Here is a 24,918-nt window from a genome sequence, read left to right as displayed (position 1 = left end):
TACTCGAATTTTTCCTGTGAGACCTAGTGTGTGTGTGTGTGTGTGTGTGTATCACATTTGTATATTTCTATTTAAATATCTTCATTCATACATACTTTTTTTTTACCTAACGTATCATAAACATCTTTCAGTGTCAAATACTTACATATCTACATTGTCCTTTTTAATAGCTACCTGTATGAACCTGCCACAATTTAATAAATTTTCACTATATATAAAAATAGATTTTAGATGCCCACTATCACCACCCCTATTCAACACAGTCTTGGAAGTCCTAGCCACAGCAATCAGGCAAGAGAGAGAAATAAAAGGGATCCAAATTGGAAAAGAAGAGGTAAAAGTGTCACTATATGCCAATGACATTTTACTATATATAGAAAACCCTAAAGGTCCACACAAAAACTACTAGAGCTGATTGAAGAATTCAGCAAGGTAGCAGGTTACAAAACTAACGTTCAAAAATCAGTTGCATTTCTTTACACTAACAATGAATCAACAGAAAAAGAAAATAAAGAAACAATCCCCTTCAAAATATCACCCAAAGTAATAAAATACCTAGGAGTAAATCTAACCAAGGTGGTGAAAGAATTATACAATTATAGAAAACTATAAACCACTGATGAAGGAAATTAAAGAAAACTTTAAAAAATGGAAAGATATCCCATGCTCTTAGATTGGAAGAATCAATATTGTTAAAATGGTCACACTGCCCAAGGCAATCTACAGATTTAATGCAATCCCTATCCAATTACCCAGGACATATTTCACAGAACTAGAACAAATCATAATGAAATTTATATGGAACCATCAAAGACCTAGAATTGCCAAAGCATTACTGAAGAAAAATAAAGAGGCTGGAGGAATAACTCTCCCAGACTTCAGACAATACTATAGAGCTACAGTCATCAAGACAGCATGGTATTGGTACAAAAACAGACATATAGACCAATGGAACAGAATAGAGAGCCCAGAAATGAACCCACAAACTTTTGATCAACTAATTTTCGACAAAGGAGGCAAGAATATACAATGGAATAAAGACAGTCTCTTCAGCAAACGGTGTTGGGAAAACTGGACAGCAGCATGTAAAGCAATGAAGCTAGAACACTCCCTTACACCATACACAAAAATCAACTCAAAAGGGATCAAAGACTTAAACATAAGACAAGATACAATAAACCTCCTAGAAGAAAATATAGGCAAAACGTTATCTGACATACATCTCAAAAATGCTCTCCTAGAACAGTCTACTCAAGCAATAGAAATAAAAGCAAGAATATACAAATGGGACCTAGTGAAACTTACAAGCTTCTGCACAGCAAAGGAAACCATAAGTAAAACAAAAAGACAACCTATGGAATGGGAGAAAATTTTTGCAAATGAAACCGACAAAGGCTTGATCTCCACAGTATATAAGCAGCTCATACGACTTAATAAGAAAAAAACAAACAACCCAATCCAAAAATGGGCAGAAGACCTAAACAAGCAATTCTCCAAGGAAGAAATACAAATGATCAACAGGCACATGAAAAAATGCTCAATATCACTAATTATCAGAGAAATGCAAATCAAAACTACAATGAGGTATCACCTCACACCAGTCAGAATGGCCATCATTCAAAAATCCACAAATGACAAATGCTGGAAAGGCTGTGGAGAAAAGGGGACCCTCCTACACTGCTGGTGGGAATGTAGTTTGGTGCAGCCGCTGTGGAAAACAGTATGGAGATTCCTCAAAAGACTAGGAATAGACTTACCATATGACCTAGGAATCCCACTCCTGGGCATATATCCAGAAGGAACCCTACTCCAAAATGACATCTGCACCCCAATGTTTATAGCAGCACTATTTACAATAGCCAAGACATGGAAGCAGCCTAAATGTCCATCAACAGATGACTGGATAAAGAAGAAGTGGTATATTTATACAATGGAATACTATTGAGCCATAAAAACTGACAGTGCCATTTGCAGCAACACAGATGGTCCTGGAGAATGTCGTTCTAAGCAAAGTAAGCCAGAAAGAAAAATACCATATGAGATTGCTTATATGAGGAATCTAAAAACAAAACAAAACAGAAATACAAAACAGAAAAAGGCTCATAGACATAGAATACAAACTTGTGGTTGCCAAGGGGGCTGGGGTGGGAAGGGACAGACTGGGGTTTTAAAATGCAGAATAGATAAACATGATTATACTGTATAGCACAGGGAACTATGTTCAATATCTTATAATAACCTTTAATGAAAAAAAAAGAAAACAAATATATGTATGTATATGCATGACTGGGACATTGTGCTGTACACAAGAAACTGACACATTGCAATTGACTGTACTTCAAAAAAAAATACAAGAAAAATTTCCTATTATTCAACATTTACATTTTTTCCAAAATATCTCCTTTTATTGACATCTTATGGGTCATTGCATTACATGCAATTGTACATGTATACTTTTACAGATTTTGGTACAAATTGCCCTCCATAAAATGTGTTCATTTTTGAATTTCCCAAAATGCTTAAAGAGAGCCTTGCACATGGTGGATGTAATCCACGTGGGATGAAATGAAGAGAATCCAGAAAAATCTTTGCCCCTCCCTCTAGTCTTTCTTCTTTTCTTTTGAGCCCTCAGTGGAAGACCTGTTGATTCTTCAGGCCCCATGGGAAGGGCCTGTGCAAACTAACCACCTTGAATCTCTCACCACTTTGGAGGCTGGGGAAACAGGTCCTGAGAGGGAGCATCTGGTTCTGAACCTGCCTGTGGGTATTGGTAAGGCTGGGGCCAGAGGGGGCTCCCTGAGGCTTCGACTCCCCTCCCAGCCCAAGCCTCCCCCACGTCACACCCGCGGGACAGCCCTTCCTCGCCTCTTCCCAAACCTTCACAGTCTTCATAAATCACATTGATATTCAAGTGGCTTGTGCTACATCAGATGGAAAAAATAAAGCGAAACCCTGTATGTACAAGTTCCTAAAATGCATCCAGCATGGGGGAGATCTTGAACATTTTTTTTTCTGAAACCCATTTGGGTAATTTTGTTTGTTTTTCAGTTGCATTTCTTAATTTTTTATTAATACCTGACATGAAGTGGAGAAGAAGGAGGATGAAATTTGGAATCCAAAGGTTTAGATTTGAGTCTGGCATTGACTCAGACACACAATCTCTCTGGGCCTCCATTCTCTCCCCTCTAACGTGGCAGTTGTCCTAAAATCTGCTTCCTGGGAGCCAGGTAAGGATCAGGGGAGACGGTGGCTATAAAAGCGAGCCCTGTGATAATTGTATAACTGTTTAACTACGTTGATAATATTTGCTGCTGTTGATAAGATTGAAAAACATTTCCCTAACCTGGCATGCCCGCCCCCTGAGGCCTTTCGAAGATGGGTTTCTCAACGGGGAGAAAAGACGGAACTAAACCGGCAGGGCGGAAAGAGCACGTGTGGAGGGCGGGGAAGCCTGCGGTCCAGTTCCAGGCGCTTGGGGCCTCGGTGCCCTCATCGGCGGATGGAAGAAGTTGGACAACTGACCCTTCCGCTCTCTTCCGGCTCTGAGACCAGGGCACTTACTCGGTGACCCGGAGGAAATCATTTCTCCGAAGGCCTCAGTTCTCCCATCCGGAAAAGGAAGGGATTGGGCTGGATGACCTCCCTGGTCCGTTTACGTTCTGAGAATTTGCGCAACCCCCGGGACCCAACCACTTCTGTTCTCCAAGGCGCCCTTGGTGCCGGGGCTCTTGTGCAAACCGCAAGCCTTCCGGGCCGTGGCCTCAAAGCCCACAGGTGATGGGCTGTGGTTTCCTCTCTCCTGGGCTTGGTTTTCCGGTCGCATGCTCACAGGTGGCGGAGTGACAGCTTGGTGGCGTGAACCAACCTTCCATCCCCAGGCCATCACACGTGATGAGCGGGCTGCCCGCAGATGTCCCTTCCTCCCGCATCCTCCTTCTGTTTCAGGGTGGAACCGGCCTCTCTGGCCCTCCCCACCCCCGACCCTGGCCTTGCGCTGTGTGCTCCCCATAAACTCATTTGCAGTCTCCTCCTGGGATAGGGCTGCCTGCACTCAGAGCATCTTCTTCCTGCCGGCTCTGCCTCCGAGTGATCTTTTCCCTCCTCTTTAATAACTCACTCTTCCTTTCCTCCATAATCGGTGTCCACCACTCCTTCCACACCTCTTTTTTGGCTCTTAGCACTTTCTGTCTTTTAAGAAAATTTCAAGTTGCTCCCTGTCTTCTGGGGGCTGGGTGTCTCTAGTCCTGACCGCCCACCTCCCACAGGCACTCCATGAAATGAGCACTGTTGAGTGTTGTAAGGGACTTTTACAGGTCTACTCTTTCTTCAAGGTTTTGCTTGATTGAGTGGTTTGGGTGAGAGTGGAAAATTTGGGCATAGACACAGTCAGGTGAAGGCTTTGTTATTAGTCCCAGGGGGTCCTGTCTTCTTGTTCAGCCCTGAGTTTAATAATACCATCACCACCAGTATCATTAACAATAGTCTCCTGAATGAACGACCCAGAGAGGCCCAGGTGTCACTGAGCTGGAGGACCCGTCAGCAACAGGGCGGCATAGACAGGTCTCCACTGTCCGTCAGACCCATGTTCAGAGCCTGCTTCGCTCCTTGTTAGCTGTACCCTTGCCAAGTACTTAGCTTCTCTAAGCCTCTGGTTTCTTATTTAGACAATGGAATCGTAATACCTCCCTCGTAGGGTTGTCGTGAAGCTTAAAAACCAATTGATGTGGAATTCTTAGCACGGAGCCTAGTGTTGGGAAATAGTGGCCAAGCATGCAGACTCACGCACTCCCCTCCTGAAGTCACTAACAGATTGAGACTGTGTATTGTTAGGTGCCAGATGAGTGAGCCAGGGCAGGTTCCAGAGGCTCAGACAAAGGGAGGCAGTGCCCCTTGTCATTTACAAAGGGCTTTTATGTACGTCACCACACGATTCCTCAGCGTGCCCAGGAGGGTGAGCCGTGCTGGTATCATCATATCCAGTTTTCAGAGGAGAAACTTTAGGCTCAGAGGGGTGATGTGATTTGCCCAAGGTCCATCTGATTATATAGAAATATGTGCTCATGGTAAGTTAGAATATGTGTCTGACACCTAAACCTAGGTTTGCTTGTTTCACCCCAAACTCTCTTTTCTCAACACACTGGCACGATCAGGAGGAGGGGAGATACTTTCCTGGGGTCTTGGTAGTGACGAGAAACCTGGATACAGAAGGAATACGGAAGGTGTTCCAGGCAGGGGCATTTTATAAACAGGTCTAGAGGCAGGGACAAGTATGTTGGGGTCCAGGAAAAATGACTAGGTATGTTTTGTCAAATAGGAGAGTTCATGTAAAAGCAGTAGGGAAAAACAAAATTAAGTTGAACATACACTGGATGGCCTTGAATGTCAGATTAAGGAACTTGAGCTGTGGTAGGCCATGGGGAGCCACTGAAGGTTTCAGAGGAGGAGAGTAACATGATCTCATCAGGATGATGAGAGGCCTCCAAACATGACTCATCAGGAAAGCCAGAGAAACGGATGTTTAACCTAGAGGAGAAGGGACATGTTGGAAGAGAAGGGGGTGTTTGCCAGTCTCGGGGGAGAACATGATGATTGTCGCGTGAAGAGAAGGGTACAGGGGCTCGGGTGGGATCCGTGAGGGATAATGGGGGATAGGGGAGAAGCAGTGAGGACCAATGGGTAGAAGTTCTTAAATTCTCAGTTCAAATGGGGAAGAACTTTCTGGTCCTTTCAGTGCACTTGAACGCCAGATACTGAGAGCCCACCGCATGCTCTAGGCACAGTGATGCAGTGGGGATGGAGTGGTGATGGATACAGACAAAGCTCCTGCCCTCACGGAGTGGGGAAGATATGTCTTAAACAGAATCGGCCCAGAAATAGATGTTACAGCCAAAGCTGTCTGGTGCCCGCTTGGGCTGCTTGAAGAGTGTGAGTTTCCTGTCTCCGGAGTTTTCATGACGAAAGTGTCAGGAAAGGGACACTTGCACTGGGAGAAAGGCTGGGTCCATGGTTTCTCATAAGATTCTATGCCTTTACATGTGTTGCAAAATCTTCAGCAACTGTAAATCCCTTCATGAGAGGGAGAAAAAAGGCAAATGATCAATTAGCATCTCTTTTTTTTCTTTTTTTTTTAAAGCCCTTGTTCACATGTTCCATCCGAACTGGAGTCTGAGGGGCAGAGAGGGCGGCCAAGCAGGAATTTCATCTGCGTGTAGTCGGGTGACTCCACCTGTGAATTGAAAATCATTTAGCTGAAATTGTGACACAGCTTGCCACGACAGCCCGCCTGCAGGCTGGGGCTGGGGCTGGGGCTGGGGCTTTGGCTGTGGTGCAATCCTCCCGCAGTGAATACCAAGTCGACTCAGGGCAAGGAGATGAGGTCCTACTGCTGGGCAGTTAGCAGACTACAGGGAGCCCAGCCAGGGCATAGGCTGGGGAGGAGGGAAGCCGGCACCTCCCTGTCTACAGGAAGTGTCATATCTACGATTTCAGGGTTTTGAGCTTCCCTACAATGCTGGCACCTCTGTGGGAAGGCTAATGAGGAAACTGAGGCTCAGAGGAGTAACAGATTCTACCAAAGTCACACAGCAGGCCAACCCCAGAGCCCCGCGTTCAGTCAGGGTCTTCTGAATCCACCTTGGGCATCATTCTACCACACCCCCCAGGGGTCAAGACGGATCAACTACAGATCCTTCCAAGGAGAGACCAAGGGGCCAGTGAGCAGGCACCACCGTCCACACCTATGGATCCCACTGCAAAATCTACAATACTCGGGGTACGGAGTGCTTTAAGGATAACAAGAGAACTAAGAACATTGACACTAAGCTGTGACCCTGGGCCAGGCAGCGGCAGCGCTGAGCACTTACTCTCATGCTCTCCCTCAATTCTCACAGCAAGTCCACCTCAGTTTTACAGATGAGGACACAGGGGCCCTGAGAGGCGAGGTGACAGCAGAGCCCGAGTTTGGACCCAGGTCCGAGTGAGCTCAGCATTCTTCTTCAAGGGCAGCATGGCCTCACTGTCACCCCTGCAGGTTGTCCTGCTGGGAAGGAGCGCTCAGGGTCCGATTCGTGGCTCCCAGGCCAGAGCAGTAACAATAATAAGAAACCTCACTCCATCCATTTCCTTGTCCCCCACCGGAGGGTACACACAGCACCTCGCCCCACTCATCCCTCCCATTTGCACGGTTCTCATGGTTTCTGGCAGGACTGACTCAGCATAATGATGACTCTGCCCAGAGTCACAGCCATTGTGCTGGCAGAAACAGGACCCACGCCGCACACCACTCGCACCTGCATATGCCTCTCTGTGCTCTGCTCTCCTCTGAGTCACCTGCCAGAGAACCAGGGGCCACATTCTGCAGGGCATGGGTGCAGAGCCACCAGAGCCCTGGGAAAGGCCAAGGTCCCACCTCACTTAGGCAGCCCACCTCCAGGTTAAGCTAACAGACTCCGGAGTCACTCACACATGGGCGCGAATCTCCTGGTTGCACAGACTCGAGCTAATTCGTTCCCTCTCCTGTAAAGTAGCAAAAATAACGGTACCCGTGTCGTAGGATTGACCTGAAGACAGGGAAAGGTAATAACTGTGATGTGTTCGACTAGTGCCTGCCCGAGGTGAGCACCAAATTGACGGTAATTATTATTTCCAACTTTACATTGATTGATTGATTGATTGACTTATACAAAAATAAGTGTGCCCCTGCAGAGTGACAAGCCCATGTTCGGTTCTGAGAAGATGTGAATAATGCTCAGCCTGGACTATCAGAGAGCTAGGTCTAGGGATGGGGACAGATGTAAACAGACCATCTCAGTGCAGGGAGATGTGTATGGTGAGAGAGGTCCTTAAATGTGCAAAGTGCTCTTTTCCAATCTGCCTTCCTATTCAGACTCACTTTTCTCAATATCCAGTGTTACCAACTTTTCCCGGAAGACGTAATATTGTCACCATGGTGCCAGGTCTTCCTTCCCACTCAAACTCTGGGGGAGGCCTCGGGAAGTTTCTGCTCTGTCACTAACACTTGAAGCACTACCATTTTTTGAAACTCACCTTGTCTATCACAGGAACCCTTGTAAATGTCCACCATACTATCCACAGGTCTTGTAAATCTCCATAGTAGGACCTTTTGAAAAATAGATCCCCTTAAAACAACAAACAAGCAGATAAAACATGTAGAATGTCAGAGTCTCCCCCTACCCAGCTTTTTTCAATAGACTTGGAAGCTGGATTCAGAGAGGGTCTGAGACTTTCCCTCCAGTGTTACCGAGAGCATGGCAGAACCGGAACGAAACCATGTCACAGGGACAGCTTCAGTGGCTATTACCATTGCCTCATTTAAAAGAACAGTTTCCCCCCCATCTGAAGTCAAATTGACGTTTGATTCCAGATGACACCTGAATTTAATCCATTATGGTACACATCCATGCGCTTCCCAGTTTCTTCATCCCACCTGGTTACTCCCCCACTTAAATGAGTCCAGAAAGGGGGGCATGCCTCCCCCCAATCACAGGCGAGGCTTCCAAGGCTTCAAGGTTTAGTGATGGCCCAGGGCCCAGCCCACATTGGAGCTCAGTGCTTCTAACACCAAATCAAATGCCCTTTCTACCACACTGTAACCTGAACACGTGGGCCATGATGAGCATCTCTTACTCACAAAGTGGAGACTGCCGAGGAGTGCGGATGCTGAGAAATGACCAGGCAATCTTCTGTTTTGTCTTCTGCGGAGACATTTCTTTGACCCCCAGGGGACTTCTTGGCATCAGCTCCAAATGATATACTTCAAGAGAAGCATGACATAATTTCCTGAACCCTACGATCCAGGAAGTTCATCTCTGGGGGAAAAGAAATCATAAAAGCAAACTCCTTGTGTGTCTTTCTTACCTCCCCTTTTCTCCCCAAGCTGGTCTTGCACAAGCAGGATGACCTTCCATTGGGTGACAAGTATGTCGTAAGTGAAACGTTTACAGGCACTACAGGAATGACCTGGTGCCTCACCCACCTCATTAGAATTCTAATTGGGGTGTGTAGGAGAGGCTTCTATAAATGGTAAGGCGATCCCAGCAGCCTGTCTACCCACATCATCCGTGCCATTCCCAGACGAGCCCAGAGAGGAGGCAGAGGAAGGAGAAACATGTCTGGTGAGTGCACATGGTGTTTTCTCTGCCGGTCCCCACTGGACGTCCATGCTTCTCCTGGGATGTCTGAGAGGACAGAGTGTTCAGCTCGGGACAGCTGCCTTGGGGCCTTAGAGACTAGATCTTAGTATTTTGGGGTTCTATTCAGAGGCACCTCATTCTCTGTGGCTGCCTAGTCTCTCTAGCGTGGTCCCAGGGGTAAAGCATGTTCGGGGCGGATTTCTGCTTAATGGGCAAGGTATTCAATGCAGCTGGAGGTCACATCCCCTTAGACAGATGGACCAGCTCTGCCCTTTGAAGTCAGCCGGTACCTGCTTCCCGAGTTTCTCAATGCAGTTCTACCAGCTTCCTAGTAATGTAGTCAAGGAAAAGCACGTCTCAGAGCTACAAGGGAGAGTGGGTGAGTGACAGCATGTCAGTTGCTTTCAAAGAAACCACCAGTGGCACTGGAATGCTCCTAAGTAAACAGCACATCCGGAAGCACCGGCAGGCTCTTTGGAAGTGACTTGATGAGCTGAGATAGCCAGGAGCAGAAGGAGCAGGTTTGCCGAAGACAGCTCCTAGGAGTGCACCAGGGCAGGGGTGAGAAGGCACAGCTGGGAAGAACACAGGTTCTCTGGCTCTGTGGTCACGCGGAGGACTGCGTTCTGGTCAGATGGCACCCCTGTTAAGCTGCGTGCTAATTATTGCCTGTTGTGGGTGCTCAGCCTAGTGGGTTGGCAGCGACGCCAAACCCAAACAAGGCATGAGTCAAACCAGTAAAATATTGTCAATGGTGGTTAGGGTCGCGGGAAGTTTTGCCCAAGAAATCGCTTAGCACAATGCAAAAGGCAAATGCTGGTTGCTTCAGAGCTCACAAAGACCAAGACAGGCAGGCTGCAAAAATGGACCCTTCCCCTGTCCCCCACTTTCTCCTTTGGGCCTGCAGCCGTGCTAGCTGCTGAAAACAGGAGTTGTGGATCCTGTTTACTTTAGCAAGAAGGGATGTCAGCTGTCACACCCAGGCCACTTCACTGCCTCTGGAGGAGGTGGCCCAGGAAGGGGCAGAGACTTATGGGGTCCCACAGAAACTGGATAGCAGAGCCCAGACTAGGTTCCAGAAGGGCCCTTCCCACTGTGTCCTGTTTCCAGAGCTGAGCTCCCACATCAGTGCGTGTGACATCTGCAACACGGAAAAGTAATTCTGAACCTGGTTTCTCATTTGAACTCTTACCAATAGCCACCACTGAGCCTCAGGCTCCCAAGTTAAGACCAAGGTCCAGGCCGGTCCTGGTCACTCACCACACAGTGCTGTGTACATGGTTCCTGGATGAATGAGTTAGCTTACTGGACAGCACAAGGGTGGCGGGAGCACACAGATCAGTGCGATGGGGTGTCTGCCCTCCGTGGGCTTGCAGCCTGCCTGTGTTGTTGACACCAGTCACAGGCAAGCGGCATGCGAGGTGGACTGTGGTCAGGCAGCTTTATAAATCCAAGCAGGTGCTGTGGGGCCAGAAGGAGGAGAAGACTCCTGGCCACAGTTTCAGATGGAAGGGCCCTGGGAACCAGGGGCACTTGGTCGTGCACAATGAGCTGGACTTGGTCTGAGGTAGTTTTGTGGGGTGAGGAGTGTTCTGGGCAGAGGGAATGGAAAAGAAATGTGAGGGAAGGTGGGCGAGAGTGACCTGGGGAATCCACGTGTGCTGGTCTGAGAGCACTGTGTCCAGCTCCCCGTCTAAGGTTCTTGTTGGGATCAGCTGGGCTCTCCCGGTGGAGAGGGTCACCTGGGCAGTGGAGAGGGTGGAGGGGATGACGGGGGTGGAGGGAGGCCTGGCAGTGTTCTGCACAAAGTAGTCCGGCACCCTCTGCCTGCTGCCCACTGAGGCCAGAGCCTCACTGCGGACAGGAATGAGGCTGTGGACACAGACGCTGGGCCCAATGTGGCAGGGAAGTATTGCTCCCCATCCTCAAAGCCACTCAGAGGCCCTGGGTCAGAGGCAGAGTCCTCAGGGTTCAAACCTGGACACAGAGCTCTGCCTGCAGGAGGCCAGAACCCCTGTGCTGGGGACTAGGACTCTGTCCCACAGGGCCGGTGAGCTTTGCTGGCTGACTAATTATGGTCCCCAGCCTCAGTCCCCAGTCTCCAGGGACCTGTGCCTCTCTGGGCTGGGGGTCAGCACGGAACACCTTCCCTTGGAGCTGGGACACCGGTGGCTCTTTCTGCGTCTCACAGCCCCCGTGCTGCGGTCCGGCTGCTCTGTTCACCTCGTGTAACTTCTCTCGCTCGGCCTCCACCTGCTGGGCTGCGCTCCACGGGTGGGGCAGCCCTCCTCCTCCCCGGGGCCCACATGCCGGCCCAGGGCGTGAGCTGGAGTTAGGAAATGCTTTTGGCGGGAACCGAGGGCCAGGTCTTCCACTGAGAGGGGTTCAGAGGGAACCTGCCTTCCTCTCTCTCAGCCTGTTTTCCTCCTTTTAAAATGAGAGACAGTGGATTCTCCCCTGCCTCCCTTCCAGAGCGGCTGGGGGGCTCCGGTAAAAGAGCTTTGATTAGTGTAAATGCTATGCAGACCTAACGTACTGATTCTCAGTCCCGGCTCCGTGTTAGAATCATCAGGAGAGTTCAAGAGGGGCAAATGCAATGCTGTCCCTAACACAGAGATTCTAACTTCACGGATCAGTGGTGGGGCTCAGGCTAACATGACCCTTTCCAGGTGATTCTCCCGTGCAGTGCAGTGAGGGTCTGAGAGATCCTAAACTCTCTCTGGAAGTGAAGAAGGCCAGGAGTCCTTCTTTTCTCTCCTCTTGCTGTGACCATGTGATGTCAAGGCAGGGATGAGGCCGCGGGAGGACCTTTCTGAACTGTGGCATCTTCCTGGAACTGTGCCTGTCTCTGCTTCCACCACCTTGGCTGGCTGCAGGGTGGCTGCTTGGAGTTGCACGTGGTCAGGCCACACGGGGCTTGGGACCAGGCCCTGCTTGAGTGGGTGATATCTGGTGAGTGACGTCACCTGACTGGACTTCCAAATCCCTCATCTGTGAAATGGGAATAATCACATCACGTTGGAGGGGGAGTAACCATGAAAAGACACATGCTGGCAAAATGCTTAGCATTGTGTCTGCACATCTGAGGTGCTCCATGGCAGCCCACAGAAAAGCTCAAACCCCCCTCTATCCTGGGTTGCTGATGCCATTACGTGTGGGATCCCAAGGCATTGGTACCTGTCCCACCTCTGAAGGCCCCAGTGCTGGTGATGGGCACCTGTGGGATCCCAACAATAACCCTACGAAGGGGGATGTTCAGTTTCACCATCCCCTTCTGCAGAGATGCTGAGAACATGGCCAAGGCCGCTCAGCCCACCCATTCAGGGGTCATTCCCCTTCACCCTGGAGAACCCTGCCAGCCCCTCGCTTGGCCACCCAGGGAGCCCCAGTCTTCCCCACTGTCTGGGCGCCGAGAAATCACACCACCCATGCTGCACAGGGACTGACAATGTCCAAACGTGGGGGAAAGATGAAGGGAGGCGGCACAGGCTACAGAGAGAGAGAGAAGAGACTGGTGAAGGCTAAGAGGAAACCACTGGTGCTCCCGGGGTGAGTGGGGCCCCGGCCAGGAGCTGGAGACGTCCTGGGCCTGGAGAGGAGGGGAAGGGGGCTGCTGGGAATGACTCATCGCCCCCCAGTGACCAGGACCTAAGACCTGGTTTCTGGGTCAAGCTCTGCTTCTAAACTACCCTGTGACCTCAGCAGATGGCTTCCTCTTCCAGGGCGTCAGTTTTCTTACCTGTAATATGGGAATATTGGACTACATCCCTATTTTTCAAGCTGCCAGTTGTCATCCATTAGCAAGTTGGGAAACCAGTTTAGTGGATTGTGACCTGCAAATTTTTTTAAATGAATTAAAAAAGAGCAGTGCATTGTACATAGTGAGGGTTAGCATTGTTCTGTGAAACTTTACCTCAATTATGGACCCATAAGTGTAAACAATGTATAAAATGAATTTCTCAATGTGGTCTCTTCTAAGAGGTTGAAGGCCAGATGATATTGAACACATCTATCAGCCCTAATTAACTGTAGAAATTGTAAGATTTCAAAAAAAAGCAAAACTTCTGTCTAGAGGAGAGACCTAGGGAATAGGGTCTGGGCAGGCGGGGGAGATGCAGCCCCCAGAGTACCGGCATGTCATGACAGGTACCTGCCAGCAGCTCTCTGGTCCTCTCAGGAGGAGGGGGTGAAAATCCCGATCCCACACTTGCAACCAAGTCCCCCTCCCTGTCTGCAGCAGGTGACCTGCTTACAGCGCCAGCCGATAAGGATGGAGACGAGTGAGCCCCTCTCGCAGTCTGGAGCCTGTTCCGAGCTCCTTGTGTGACCCCTGCCAAAGGTAGACCACAGAATAAGTGGAGGGTTACGTTATCATGTATATATGTAATTAGGCTTGGCTGTGAATGACAGTGAGCCCCAACTAACACGGCTTAGAGAGCTAAACAAGACAAAGTCTACTTGTTCCTCGCACAATAGGTCTGGATGTGGGCAGTTCCGGGGGGTAAGGCAGCTGCAAGATCCCTGGGGCCCAGGCTCTGCGCAGGCACACACCCTGACATCCTGAGGTCATGCACGGTCTAAGATGACCTCTAGAGTTGTATCCACATCACACTCACACTCAGGGCAGTGGATGAAAGAAGACAGAGGTGAGCAGGCTAAGAGCATTTGCCAACTTTGTTTTGAAAAAGAAATTTCCTCAAAGGGATTGAAAACAGATATTCAGATAAATACTTGCAAGTGAGCATTCATAGCAGCACGAGTCACAAGAGCCAAAAGTTAGACACTACCCAAATGTCCCTCAAGGGATGAATGGATGAACAAAACACAGTATATAATATGGTGGAATATTATTCAGCCATAAAAAAGGAATGAACCAGTACTGATAAATGCTACCACATGGGTGAACTTTGAAAACATTATGCTAAGTGAAAGAAACCAGACCCAAAGACTACATCTATGTGTGATTCCATTGATATGAAGGGATCAGAAGAGGTAAATCCATGGGAACAGAAAGTACATCAGTGGTCGCCAGGGGGATGGAGTTATTTTGGGGGGCGGGGAGTGACTGCCAATGAGCAGGGGGTTTCTTTTGGGGGAAAAGTTCTGAAACTGGATAGTGGTGATGGTTGCACAACACTGTGAATGTACTAAATGTCACTGAATTGTATGCTTTAAAATGGTTAAAATTGTGAATTTTACCTCAATTAAAAAAAAGAAGGTTTTCTGGAAATTAATCCATATAACTGATACCTAAGAGTCATTGGCCAGAACTCATTCACGTGATCCCCCAGCTACAAGGGAGCCTGGGAAAATGTGCCCATTACCATGGGGGATTTTATTACCAGGAAAGAAGGAGCAAGTAAACATTGGGATAGACCCTCAGCAGTCACTACCAGGTTAGGACTGCCCGTGGCACTGACGTTCTCAGGAAAAAACAATTAGGGAAATGGCCCCACGCCTGACACTGGAGTTCACCCACGACTCAAGGAGGTGGGCTGGAATTGTGAGAAGAGCCCTGGGATGAGAGTTCAGAAATGCCCCATTGTGGGCAAACCACCTCCCAGGCCTCCACAGCCTCACCTCCAGAAGCAGCATGGGGAGGGTGTGTGCTGTCTCCAAGGCTGCCTTTCCTCTAATGTTTTTCAAGAGCATATGCTGATGAGTCAATTGTGAGAGCTGATGCCCTTTCATCCCTGCCCTTCACCCAGGTGGGGGCAGAAAACAGCCCTGAGGCTCATAAACTTGAGAAGAAACTTGGATGGTTGTGTACCTCCCCCCCAACCCTGCCCCACCCCTGCTCTTTCCTTTCTAGAACACACTCTGGCTATGATTTGTGCTACATCAAGGGATGGTGGGAGGGGTCAACAAAGGCCCCTGCATAATCCACAGACAGGATCATCAGATCCTTGGTTTGGGGCTGGCCAAGCCGATCCTAGAGTTCAGAAGTGGGGAAATGACTGAGGGAGGCAGCTAGTTGAAGGAAAGGGTTTCAGGAACCTCCCTGGGGGCTTTGTGAGCATGCACTCAACCTGCCCGTCCCACCTGGGGATGTGGGGACCCTCCCCTTCTGCTTACCTCCCACGTAGAATGCCCTTTGGAACACAGTGTCCCCTTCTGGGTGCTCACTCTCCTGTGTCAGGATGCACATGCCAGCAAGGGGAGACCTGCCTAGCGAGGTCTCCTCCTCACCTGGGGGCCTTCCAGACTGAAGGTCCTGCCTGGTCCCCTCCCAGGCAGGGAACAGGGGACCGTGGCAGCAGGGGAGGGTCATCAGACCTGGGCTCAGAATCCTGGCTCTACCAATTCACTAGGTATATGACCTCGAAGATATTTCTCTCTCTGAGCGTCAGTTTCCAGTTTCCTTAAAGATTTCATGGATGACACATGTAAGGTGCTCTGTATACTCTTAATAGCAGTTGACATACAGCAGACTGGTGACATGCTGAGTGAGTCCTGCTTTTCCTCATCCTCCAGCTCAGAGAAGACTTGCATATCCCACAAGCACCCCAGTGGGGAGCAAGACCCCTTCTCACTAGGGTTCACCCTTGGAGAGGCTGAGATGGCCATCACAGTCGCCCCACAAGGGCTCTCGTCTCCTTTCGGTGTCCCTGCAGCCAAAGCACCCCAGAGCTCAGTCTTTTCTTCATCGTTTTCCCTACAGACAAGTCATTGGGTTCCAGGATGAAAGGGAGACACCTCTATTTGTTTTTTGTTTTTTGTTTTTTGTTTGTAGTTAGAATTGTTTAATTTTTCAGTACTTAAAAAGCAAACCTATATACTCTTTCAAAAACCCAGCTCTTGGTTTGATTGCTTTTTTTTTTCTGTTTTTTTAATTTCTTATTTTATTTATTTCCTCCCTGATCTTTATTATTTAAGCAAACCTATATAAACTAGCTGTGTATACTTTTGTGTGTTGATTCTTTTTTCTGTGCATATCCCCTTTTTAATTGAAGTATAGTTGATTTACAATATTGTATTAATTTCAGGTGTATAACATAGTGATTCAATATTTTCATTGATTATACTCCATTTAAAGTTATTACAAAATATCAGCTATATTCCCTGTGCTGTACGATCTTTCCTTGTAACATTCATTTTATACATAGTTTGTACCTCTTAATCCTCTACCTCTATCTAGCCCCTCCCTCTCCCCCTCCCCACTGGTAACCACTTAGTTTGTTCTCTATACCTGTCAGTCTATTTCTGTTCTGTTATATTCATTCGTTTCTTTTTTTTTTTTCCAGATTCCACATATGTGATAACACACAGTATTTGTCTTCTGTCTGACTTATTTCACTAAACATAATTCTCTCCAGATTCATCCATGTTATTGCAAATGGCAAAATTTCATTCTTTGTTATGGCTGAGTAGTATTCCGTTGTATGTATATGCACCACATCTGGTTTATCCATTCATCTATGGGTGGACTTGTTGATATCTTGGCTATTGTAAATAATGCTGCTGTGAACATGTATCTGTTTGAATCAGTATTTTTGTGTCCCTTGGATAGATACCCAGGAGTGGAATTGCTGCATCATATGGTAGTTCTGTTTTTAGTTTTTGAGGAAACTCCATACTGTTTTCTATAGTAGTTGTACCAATTTATATTCCCACCAACAGTGTAGGAGGGTTCCCTTTTCTCCACATCCTTACCAACATTTGTTGTTTGTGGAGACACCACTGGTATTGACACCGCCACCACAAACAGTGCATAAACCTTGGCAGAGCAAAGAAGGATGTGGGCCTGTTGGAGGGAAAGCAGAAGCCGGCTCTAGACGGGAATCTCTGCCACCCCTCTTTCCTTACCCTTGTGCTTCGCAGAGTGCTGTCTGGGGACATGCTTTCTGCTCTCAAAGAGCTCATGGTCAAGAATAGTGAGCTTCTCCTGGGGAGAAGGCACACATCCTTTTGGGTTGGAGAGGGAAGGAATCTCTGGGGAGACTCATGTGACCTGAAGTCACATGTTCCTTAGAACTCTTCTTTTTTCCAAAACAAAACTGAGAGCAAAGCTCCACCAAATCCCAGAGGTGGGGATGCCCAGAAGGCAAGGAGCACAGATGGTAGGAGGCGGGGGTTTAAAAGGTGGGGACATTGCCCTAGAGAGACCTAGCGGTGAGGCAAGTTAGCTCTCTGCAAGCCAAATAGAGCTCAGTGTTTGCCAGAGAGTGCCGTTGAGCTAAGCTGTCTCTGCTCGATACTGATGTACAGGAATGTTCATCTTCTTTCCTCCCTTTTTGTGTCCCGCCTTCCCTCCCTTTGCCCTGCATTTCATTCAATAGATTGATTACATGAATATTTGTTGATTGCATTAATGTTTTAGCTTCCCTGAGTTTGTGGAAAAACTTATTAATCTATTCTCTCAATAACTATTTGTTGAATGAATGAATGAGTTGGATATGTGAATGAACAGATCTTTGGTACTCAAAGCTGGTGGCAAGATCACCTCCCGAGCCCTGCCTCCAGCTGCAGCCTTTGTCTCCTGACCCACAGAATCTGCATCCCACTCAAGAGGGTGTCTAGGACGAGCCTCTCTTGTCTCCGGAGCTGCTTGGGTGGGAGCTCCAGTGGGAGCCACATTCTCTCCTCCTCCTCTTTCTCTTCTGTGCAAAATCTGCTGGACCTTGGGTCCCTCTGCTTCTGATCTGGAATGCAGGCTGCTCCATGGACACCTGACAAAACTCTCTCTTCCTTCCAGGTCCGGCATTTCCAGTGCAGCTTTTTTTTGATCCCTATACCTGAAAATGATTCTTTCCTGTCTGCATCTCCTAGACATCTTTTGGGCAGGGGTTGGATTTCCCTCATCCCATCATTCATTCTCATTTATTTGTGCTTGTCTTAAGCGCTGCTGACACTATTTGAGGGTTGAAACTTCTTTTCATACATTTTCACACACCCAACATAGCGCCTTACATAGTGTCCTACAATTAATAGGTACTCTCTGTGTGTGTATTGAATGACTACGCCATACTCACCTTTCTGGATGGACTAAATTTTGAGCTCTAGTCATCGTAATCATTACATGACAGGAGTTTTACGCTTGTCTGCTCACTCATTCCCCATTTGTTTATCTAATTGTCCTAATAGAGCCAGGCAATGTGTTAGGCATCAGGCTATAAAGATCAAGACGGTCCATTCTGATGAAGAGAGACAGACACCTATGAAAAAAAAGAGTCGTGCCTGGTGCTGGGATGGGCCGCCCCGCCCCCATCTCAGGCGTGGCCACATCGTAAAGACAGAGACCAGTTTCATTTGCACAGGACTGAGCCGTGGAATGTTTCAAACAGAACTCAAAGGAATGAAAGATCTCAAAAGGTTTAAATAGGCTAAACTCTTCCTATTTCATAAACCCTTCTCAGCTTGGCTCCCTCACCTCCACAACCATGTGAGAAGTTGGGGGGTAGATGTTAAGGTGACTGTCCTCAGAGTTTTATCTAGGGATCTCATGGCCTTAGACCATTCTCACCCAGGAGCATTTGAAAGACCCTCCAGGCCCATGATTGCCTGATCTCCAGGCCTAGAAATGCTGCTCAAAGTCACGCTGCCCTCCCCAGCGTCAGAGGCCAACACATATAAAGAATAGATTACATGGAGAAACATTCGCCGGGTGTTGGAGTGAATAGACGGCACCTGGTGTCTGGGAAAACACAAAGAGAAAAGCAAGAAAGCCAAACCAGGGAGGTGGATTCAAGAGACGTCGCCTCCTCCTAGTTCTATGTGAGCCCCCAGCCACGGAGGGAGGAGAACAACATGGACCGAACATGGGTTCTCCGGCCTGGCTGGGTGAAGCTAGCTCCTGGAAGGCTGAGTGACAGTTGGCCAGATGGAGGGGCAAGTGGGATGCGTGTGCGCAGAGGTTTGTTGCCTGAAAAGGCAGAATGGGAGGAGGCTGTGAAGGGCTTGCTGGGCTTGGTCAAGGTCTTTGTATTTTAATGTGATTCTTCCTGGAAGATCCTTGCTGGGCAAGCCTGGTCCGAAAGCTATCTCTTTGGTAATTTACACCTTTTCCCCACACCACCGGTCCCGGCCTCCCAAGACCTCAAGTCTTCTGTTCTGTCTCATGGCTTTAGAACTCCAGAATATCAACTGGCAGACAGCCTCCAACCGGCAGGCACATCACACAAACAAGTTCTACAGCCGGGATCTTATCGTGCGGAGAGGCCAACCCTTCTATATCTCATTGAAATCCAACCAGAATCTTGGCTCTAGAGCAAGTCTGACATTCATAGCCTCCACAGGTACCTTCTCACTGCTCCCCACACGTGCACATTTGGGCAGACCTTGGGGCTGGGCAGCCAAGTTGGGGGGGTCGGGGGGTGGCCTTGGCTTTACTGGGCTCTAGCCCAGCTCTACCATTGACTTGGTGTGATCTTGGGTAAGTTTTTGCCATTCTCTGTGACTAAGAGTCATAATCTTCACATCAAGAGGGATTTGGCCTACATGGTCTTTCCAGTTGCTTCCAGCACCGTAACAAAATGCTTCATTGTGTGATGTGTCCCAGGGGGCCCTTGCAGTTATACTGAGCTCCCCACAGTCTGGCCAACACTATTTGGTTTCCACTGTCCTCTGTCTTCTTTGACAGGGCCTTACCCCTCAGAGTCGGCCAAGACAAAGGCTGTGTTTCCACTCTCCAGTGGGACAAGAAGCAGTGGCTGGGGTGCACAACTTGTATCCAACGAGAACAACGTTCTGAACATCTCCATCCTCAGTCCTGCCAATGCACCCATTGGAAGGTACACGCTGGGCATTCAGATCTCCGCCCAGGGCAGTGCCTCTACTCAGAACCTTGGGACATTCATACTGCTCTTCAATCCTTGGTTGCAAGGTAGGCACCCAATCACCCCACTCCCAGCTGTCAGCTAAGTGACTCTTATGGACAGGAGATGGGGGGAATGAGTTTCATGGGCTCAGGTTTGATTGGGGCAAGTTTGTGGGCTATGGAAAGAGCACAGAAGCTGGAAGTCAGAAGCCAGGGGTTTGAGTCCCAGCTCTGCCACTTAACCAGCTATGTGAGCCTGGGCAGTCACTCTACCCTTCTGAGCCTCAAATTCCTCACCATCAAATCGACATCCTGCTATTCCTGGGGCTGCTGCAGGGATCTCATGAGCTTTTGCAAGCTGTATAGTATAGTGTAATGACCACAGTACAGTCTTGCAGCGTGGAGATAGCTTCTACCTGAAGAAGCAAGTGTTTCATTTCTGGTAGGGGGCCTCATTTTTCAGATTCTCAGGTCATCCCAACTTCTCTTTCAAGCCCATAGTTCACACAATATGAATTAGAAGCATTACCGCCCAAGGCTTCACTCCTCGGTGGAGGTTGGGGGAACGGTTGCAGGTGTGGCTTGCTCTAGCCCCCAGGCCGGTACTCAGGAGTGAAAGGAGGTCTTTAGACTCCTCCAAAGGATTCTAATCCCTGATATCTGCTTTTTGTGTCAAACAGCCGATGCTGTCTTTATGAATAACCAGGCTGAGAGAGAGGAGTATGTCCAGGAAGACGCCGGGATCATCTTTGTGGGAAGCGCAAACCGAATTGGCATGATTGGCTGGAACTTTGGACAGGTAAAAGGATCATAAAGGCTGGAGGTCATGTCCCTATGACCCAAGAAGTTCAGCAATAGGCCCCACAGAGAGTGGGAAGTTCCCAGACCTGTCCATTTATCTGCCTGTCTATTCATTCATCCATTCAGAAGACATTTATTGACAGCCTACTATGTGCCAGGTCCCAAGCTGCACACTGTGGATACAGGAGATGGATACAATGGAATTCCTGTCTTTGAGGCGGTCACTACCTAGTGGGCAAAACAGACACATAAATAAATTGATGCAATGAAGCGTTATTGGTGCCACGATACACAAATGAGGACTAGGCCCAGGAGAGACACGTGGAAGAATAATGTAGTTTCTGTTATTCATTCCCTGAAAGAATGTGATGAAACTTCCTTGGTGTGTGCATTCAACCTTTCAAAGGTCCTTCACTCCTCTGACCTGCCGTCTGAGTCCACAGAGTTCCCAGGTTTACTCAGCCTAAAAAACATTCAGGGATTCCCTCTACCTTTTCCTTTTTCCAGCAGACAAATGAAGGCATTACAAGGAGGCACTTTCGCGGAGGTTGCCTTGGGTATTCAGGAGCAGGTGGACACATGCACACTCTGCCCATCTCCAGACCCCATTCCATAGTCAACCAGAACACATCTGCTATAAATTTTATATGTTGGGTTCTTTACATTGGGGTCTGTGTCAAATTTCTTTGGAAGGAAGAAAAAGGAAAAGGGGGGATGGGGCAGGTAAGAGCAAAGAGTACACCCAGGGGTGGAAGGGAGGCTACTTTTGATGGCATGATCTGAGCAAGCCTCTCTTAGGAAGGAACTTTTGATCAGAAACCTTAAGGAGGCAAGGGAGCCAGAGAGTTATCTTGGGGAAAAGCATCAGAGGCAGGAGGAACAGTGCATGCAAAGACCCTACGGCAAGAAAGAGCTTGATTTTCTCCACTGGAGAAGCAATGACTAAAAATAAGTCTAATGTTGTGAAAATGGCTTCAAATTCCAATTTTAGTGAGATATTTTATCTTTATACTTAGTTCCCCTAAAGTCTAAATAATATGCTCGCGGTCAATGTCAGAGCTAGATGGAGACTTTGAGATGTGCTCAGCCTGATCCCTGGTTATAAAGATGAACAAACTGAGGCCCAGACAGGCTCAGGGATTTGCTCTCAAGTTCATAACAGTGAGGGAGTCCCGTTAACTTTTGAGGCCTCAGCACAGAGCCTTGGGTATAGTGAGAACCTTGGAGGAGTTTTCAGGGTTGAAGGCCAGGTAGGTGGCTGTTCCCCAGAATTTCCTGGTTCTGGAAGGACCTGGGCAGTTCTTACCAGCGTAGCTCCCATGCTCTTAATTAGCCGACACGCTTGCCATTTCTTTCTTCATAACATATGGTCTTATTCTGAACAGTTTGAAGAAGGCATCCTGAACATTTGCCTCGCAGTCCTGGATAATAGTCTGAATTTCCGCCGTGACCCTGCTACTGATGTGGCCCGCAGAAGCGACCCCAAATATGTCGGCCGGGTGCTGAGTGCAATGGTAAGTGATGAGAAAACCATCACAAGTAGTTGTCACCATCTATCAAACCGAGCTACAGGTTAGGCACAACCACTCGTATCATTGGTTGACAGTCGGTGGGTATCACCACCCCAATAGTGCACACGTGAAGCATGACACTCCTCTAAGTTAAAGAACTTGCCTGAGACACACGGTGAGGGAATGACAGAGGCAGAACCGGTCCCAGGGCAGACTTTCAACTGTATGGTCCTTCCTCAGATGGCAAAGGACTTGATCTTGGGTGTCCTCCAGGGCAGAGAGGAAGCAAAGTGACTTGGCTCCAGTCCTGAGGCTCCTGGGAAAGGGGATAAGATCCCAAAGGAGCCTGATGAGTTGACCTCCTTGGCTTCGATTTATCCTGCACAGCACAGAATGTTTTAGTGTCAGCGGGGAGGGCAGCAGCCACCCTGCTCGTGGTCTTGACAGGGAAACTTCACTCATCCACTCCCACACATGAGAAACTTGTCTGCATCTCCCCAAACACACACGCATACATGGACACACACACACACACACACACACACAGATGCACATGTAAGCTGAATGCTGGAGGAAGCTACTACCCTGTACTCAGTGTATAAAGAATGCCTCCAAGTATCCAAGCAAGGGATACTCTGTCAAAAGTTATGAATTAAAAAGCAGAAAGTCAAAGAGTTCTTGAACTTTAACCCTCTGAAACTAAATAACTACCCAAAAGCATCTTTAACTTTTTTGGGGGGAGTTGGGGGAGGTTAATGGATTAGGTATTTCCAGTCTCTTCACTTTTGAGCTGGAGAATATCCAAGCTAACAAGCCAGTTACATGGTTAGAAATTTGAGCCACCTTCTGACTGCATGATGGATATCTGGGGGTAATCAGGGAGGGCTTCTTGCTTGACAGAGTGGAGTCTTAAAGCAAACCTAGCAGGACAGGTGTGGGGAGGTCCCGGGAATGTGAAGTCCCTGAAAAGTTGGTGGGATCCGGGGCAGCTGGGAAGAGTGCAGAGAGGGAGTGGAGCCTGGGCTGAACCTTGAACACCAAGCGGCCTGGGATGGGTGGGATTAAAGCCAAGGCCAAGGTGAAGGGAAGCTGGCGTTTGGGCGACTCATGGAGCTGAGCCTCCTCAGCTCAGGAGAGGGTGGGTGAGGCCAGCCGGCTCCAGCAGCCGCTGACTCATTCTCACCCTCTGGACAAACCACTTGATCTCAGAGCCGGGTTCCAGGCTGCACCTCCCTGCTGCTCTCTCCAGCCCTCCTGGTTGGGCTGGGCCATGAGCTAATTATGGCCTGTGTTGGGCTTTGAAACGCTCAGCTTTCGGTCGGAGATGACCGTGCTGATTACCACTTTGGTGGCTCAGAAGATGGAGAATCTTCCATCTCGATGGAGCCCCATCTTGCCTGATCCTGCAGTTACAGCCTGGGCCTTCCTGGAGGGGGTGCAGAGCTCAGCCCACACACCGAGGGGCCATGGAAGGCTGGTCAGCCTGTCCTAGGCACGGAGCCTTCCGTTTCCAGAGTGTTCATTCACAGAGAGAGGGAGTGGTATCTCACACTATGGTTGGGAGGCACACTGGTCAAAGTTTCATAAACTGAAAATTTGGCTGCTGGAAGACAGCTGAGGGCTCCCTGGTTTCCAGCTTTCCCTGTATTGGAAGGTTAAGGACCAAGGCTCACGGAGGTGAATCAACCTGCCTGCAATCACCCAGCTGCCAAGAGGCAAGGCTGGGCTTGTGACTCGACTTTCTCCTTCTTTCTTTCGCTTTGAATGTTTTATTACGGAAAATTCAGACCCAAAAGTAGAGGGAAACGTAAAATGAACTTCTCTGTACCTATCGCCGGCTTCAGCAAGGCCAGTTCTGTTTCGTCTCTGTCCCCGCTTCCACAAAGCATTTGATAAACCCCAGAGAGGACATCATTTCATCCACAAGTATGTCAAGATGAGTCTCTAAAAGACAAGGGAACTCAGGTCTCTTGGTTCCTAGTCCAGTGCTCTTTTCACACTGCATCGTGGTTGCGTTACTTACACAAGACTCATTCCTTAAGTTGAGTGAATGAATCAGTGAATGAACCAAAAGCAGTAGTTTATCTTTGTTCTTTTCAAGAAGTAAGTTGCCACAGTTCTAAAGTGATCTTTTTAGAAAACCAGTACACCAAAAGAGAGCTTCAAACCACGGACCTCCAAGTCAGGCAGCAGCAGCAGCGCATGAGTTCTGGCCAGAAAAAATTGTCTGCCACTGACAAGCCACGGAGCCTCAGTTTTCCCAGTGAGCCCGCTGTGCGGGATTGACACGTGACTTAGCACAGCCAAACATGGCCTGTTAAGGAAAGCTCTTTTAAATTCCTAAACTGCTTGATACCTCTAGGACATCATTATAATTATCATCGAAATCTCCCAGAAAGACCCAGAAAATCTCTTGACTTTGACTCCCTAGCTTGCTTCCTTATGTCCCTACCTTGTCCCCCAAACTCTGCCTGTCAACCTCTGTGCTGATTCCTTTGGGGGTTTTTCCTGCCCAGATCAATGGCAATGATGACAATGGTGTGATCTCTGGGAACTGGAGCGGTAGCTACCCGGGCGGCCGAGACCCGAGGAACTGGAACGGCAGCGTGGAGATCCTCAAGGAGTGGCAAAGGTCTGGCTTCAGGCCAGTCCGCTATGGCCAGTGCTGGGTCTTCGCTGGGACGCTTAACACAGGTGC

At 48.5% G+C, this 24,918-nt stretch overlaps 1 protein-coding gene and 1 long non-coding RNA gene across 2 annotated transcripts in view; one reads left to right on the top strand and one right to left on the bottom strand.

Annotated features, from left to right (window-relative positions):
• Positions 1–5,035: 5,035 nt before the first annotated feature.
• Positions 5,036–8,907, bottom strand: LOC123613602 (uncharacterized). Its single transcript, XR_006720966.2, has 3 exons — positions 8,651–8,907; positions 8,047–8,119; positions 5,036–6,226 (listed from the first exon to the last, which is right to left on the bottom strand). It is a non-coding gene; the product is annotated as an uncharacterized LOC123613602 (long non-coding RNA).
• Positions 8,908–8,998: 91 nt separating this feature from the next.
• TGM3 (transglutaminase 3) overlaps positions 8,999–24,918 on the top strand; it is a 38,315-nt gene continuing 22,395 nt past the window's right edge. Inside the window, exons 1-6 of the mRNA XM_010972790.3 lie at positions 8,999–9,134; positions 19,220–19,387; positions 19,732–19,974; positions 20,589–20,707; positions 22,095–22,223; positions 24,737–24,914. Coding sequence (XP_010971092.2) covers positions 9,128–9,134; positions 19,220–19,387; positions 19,732–19,974; positions 20,589–20,707; positions 22,095–22,223; positions 24,737–24,914 — 844 coding nt within the window. The 5' untranslated portion in view covers positions 8,999–9,127. The remainder of the gene's footprint in view (positions 9,135–19,219; positions 19,388–19,731; positions 19,975–20,588; positions 20,708–22,094; positions 22,224–24,736; positions 24,915–24,918) is intronic.

Source organism: Camelus bactrianus, chromosome 19 (genome assembly GCF_048773025.1).
Source record: "Camelus bactrianus isolate YW-2024 breed Bactrian camel chromosome 19, ASM4877302v1, whole genome shotgun sequence".
NCBI lineage: Eukaryota > Metazoa > Chordata > Mammalia > Artiodactyla > Camelidae > Camelus > Camelus bactrianus.
This window is presented reverse-complemented; position numbering and strand designations above follow the sequence as displayed.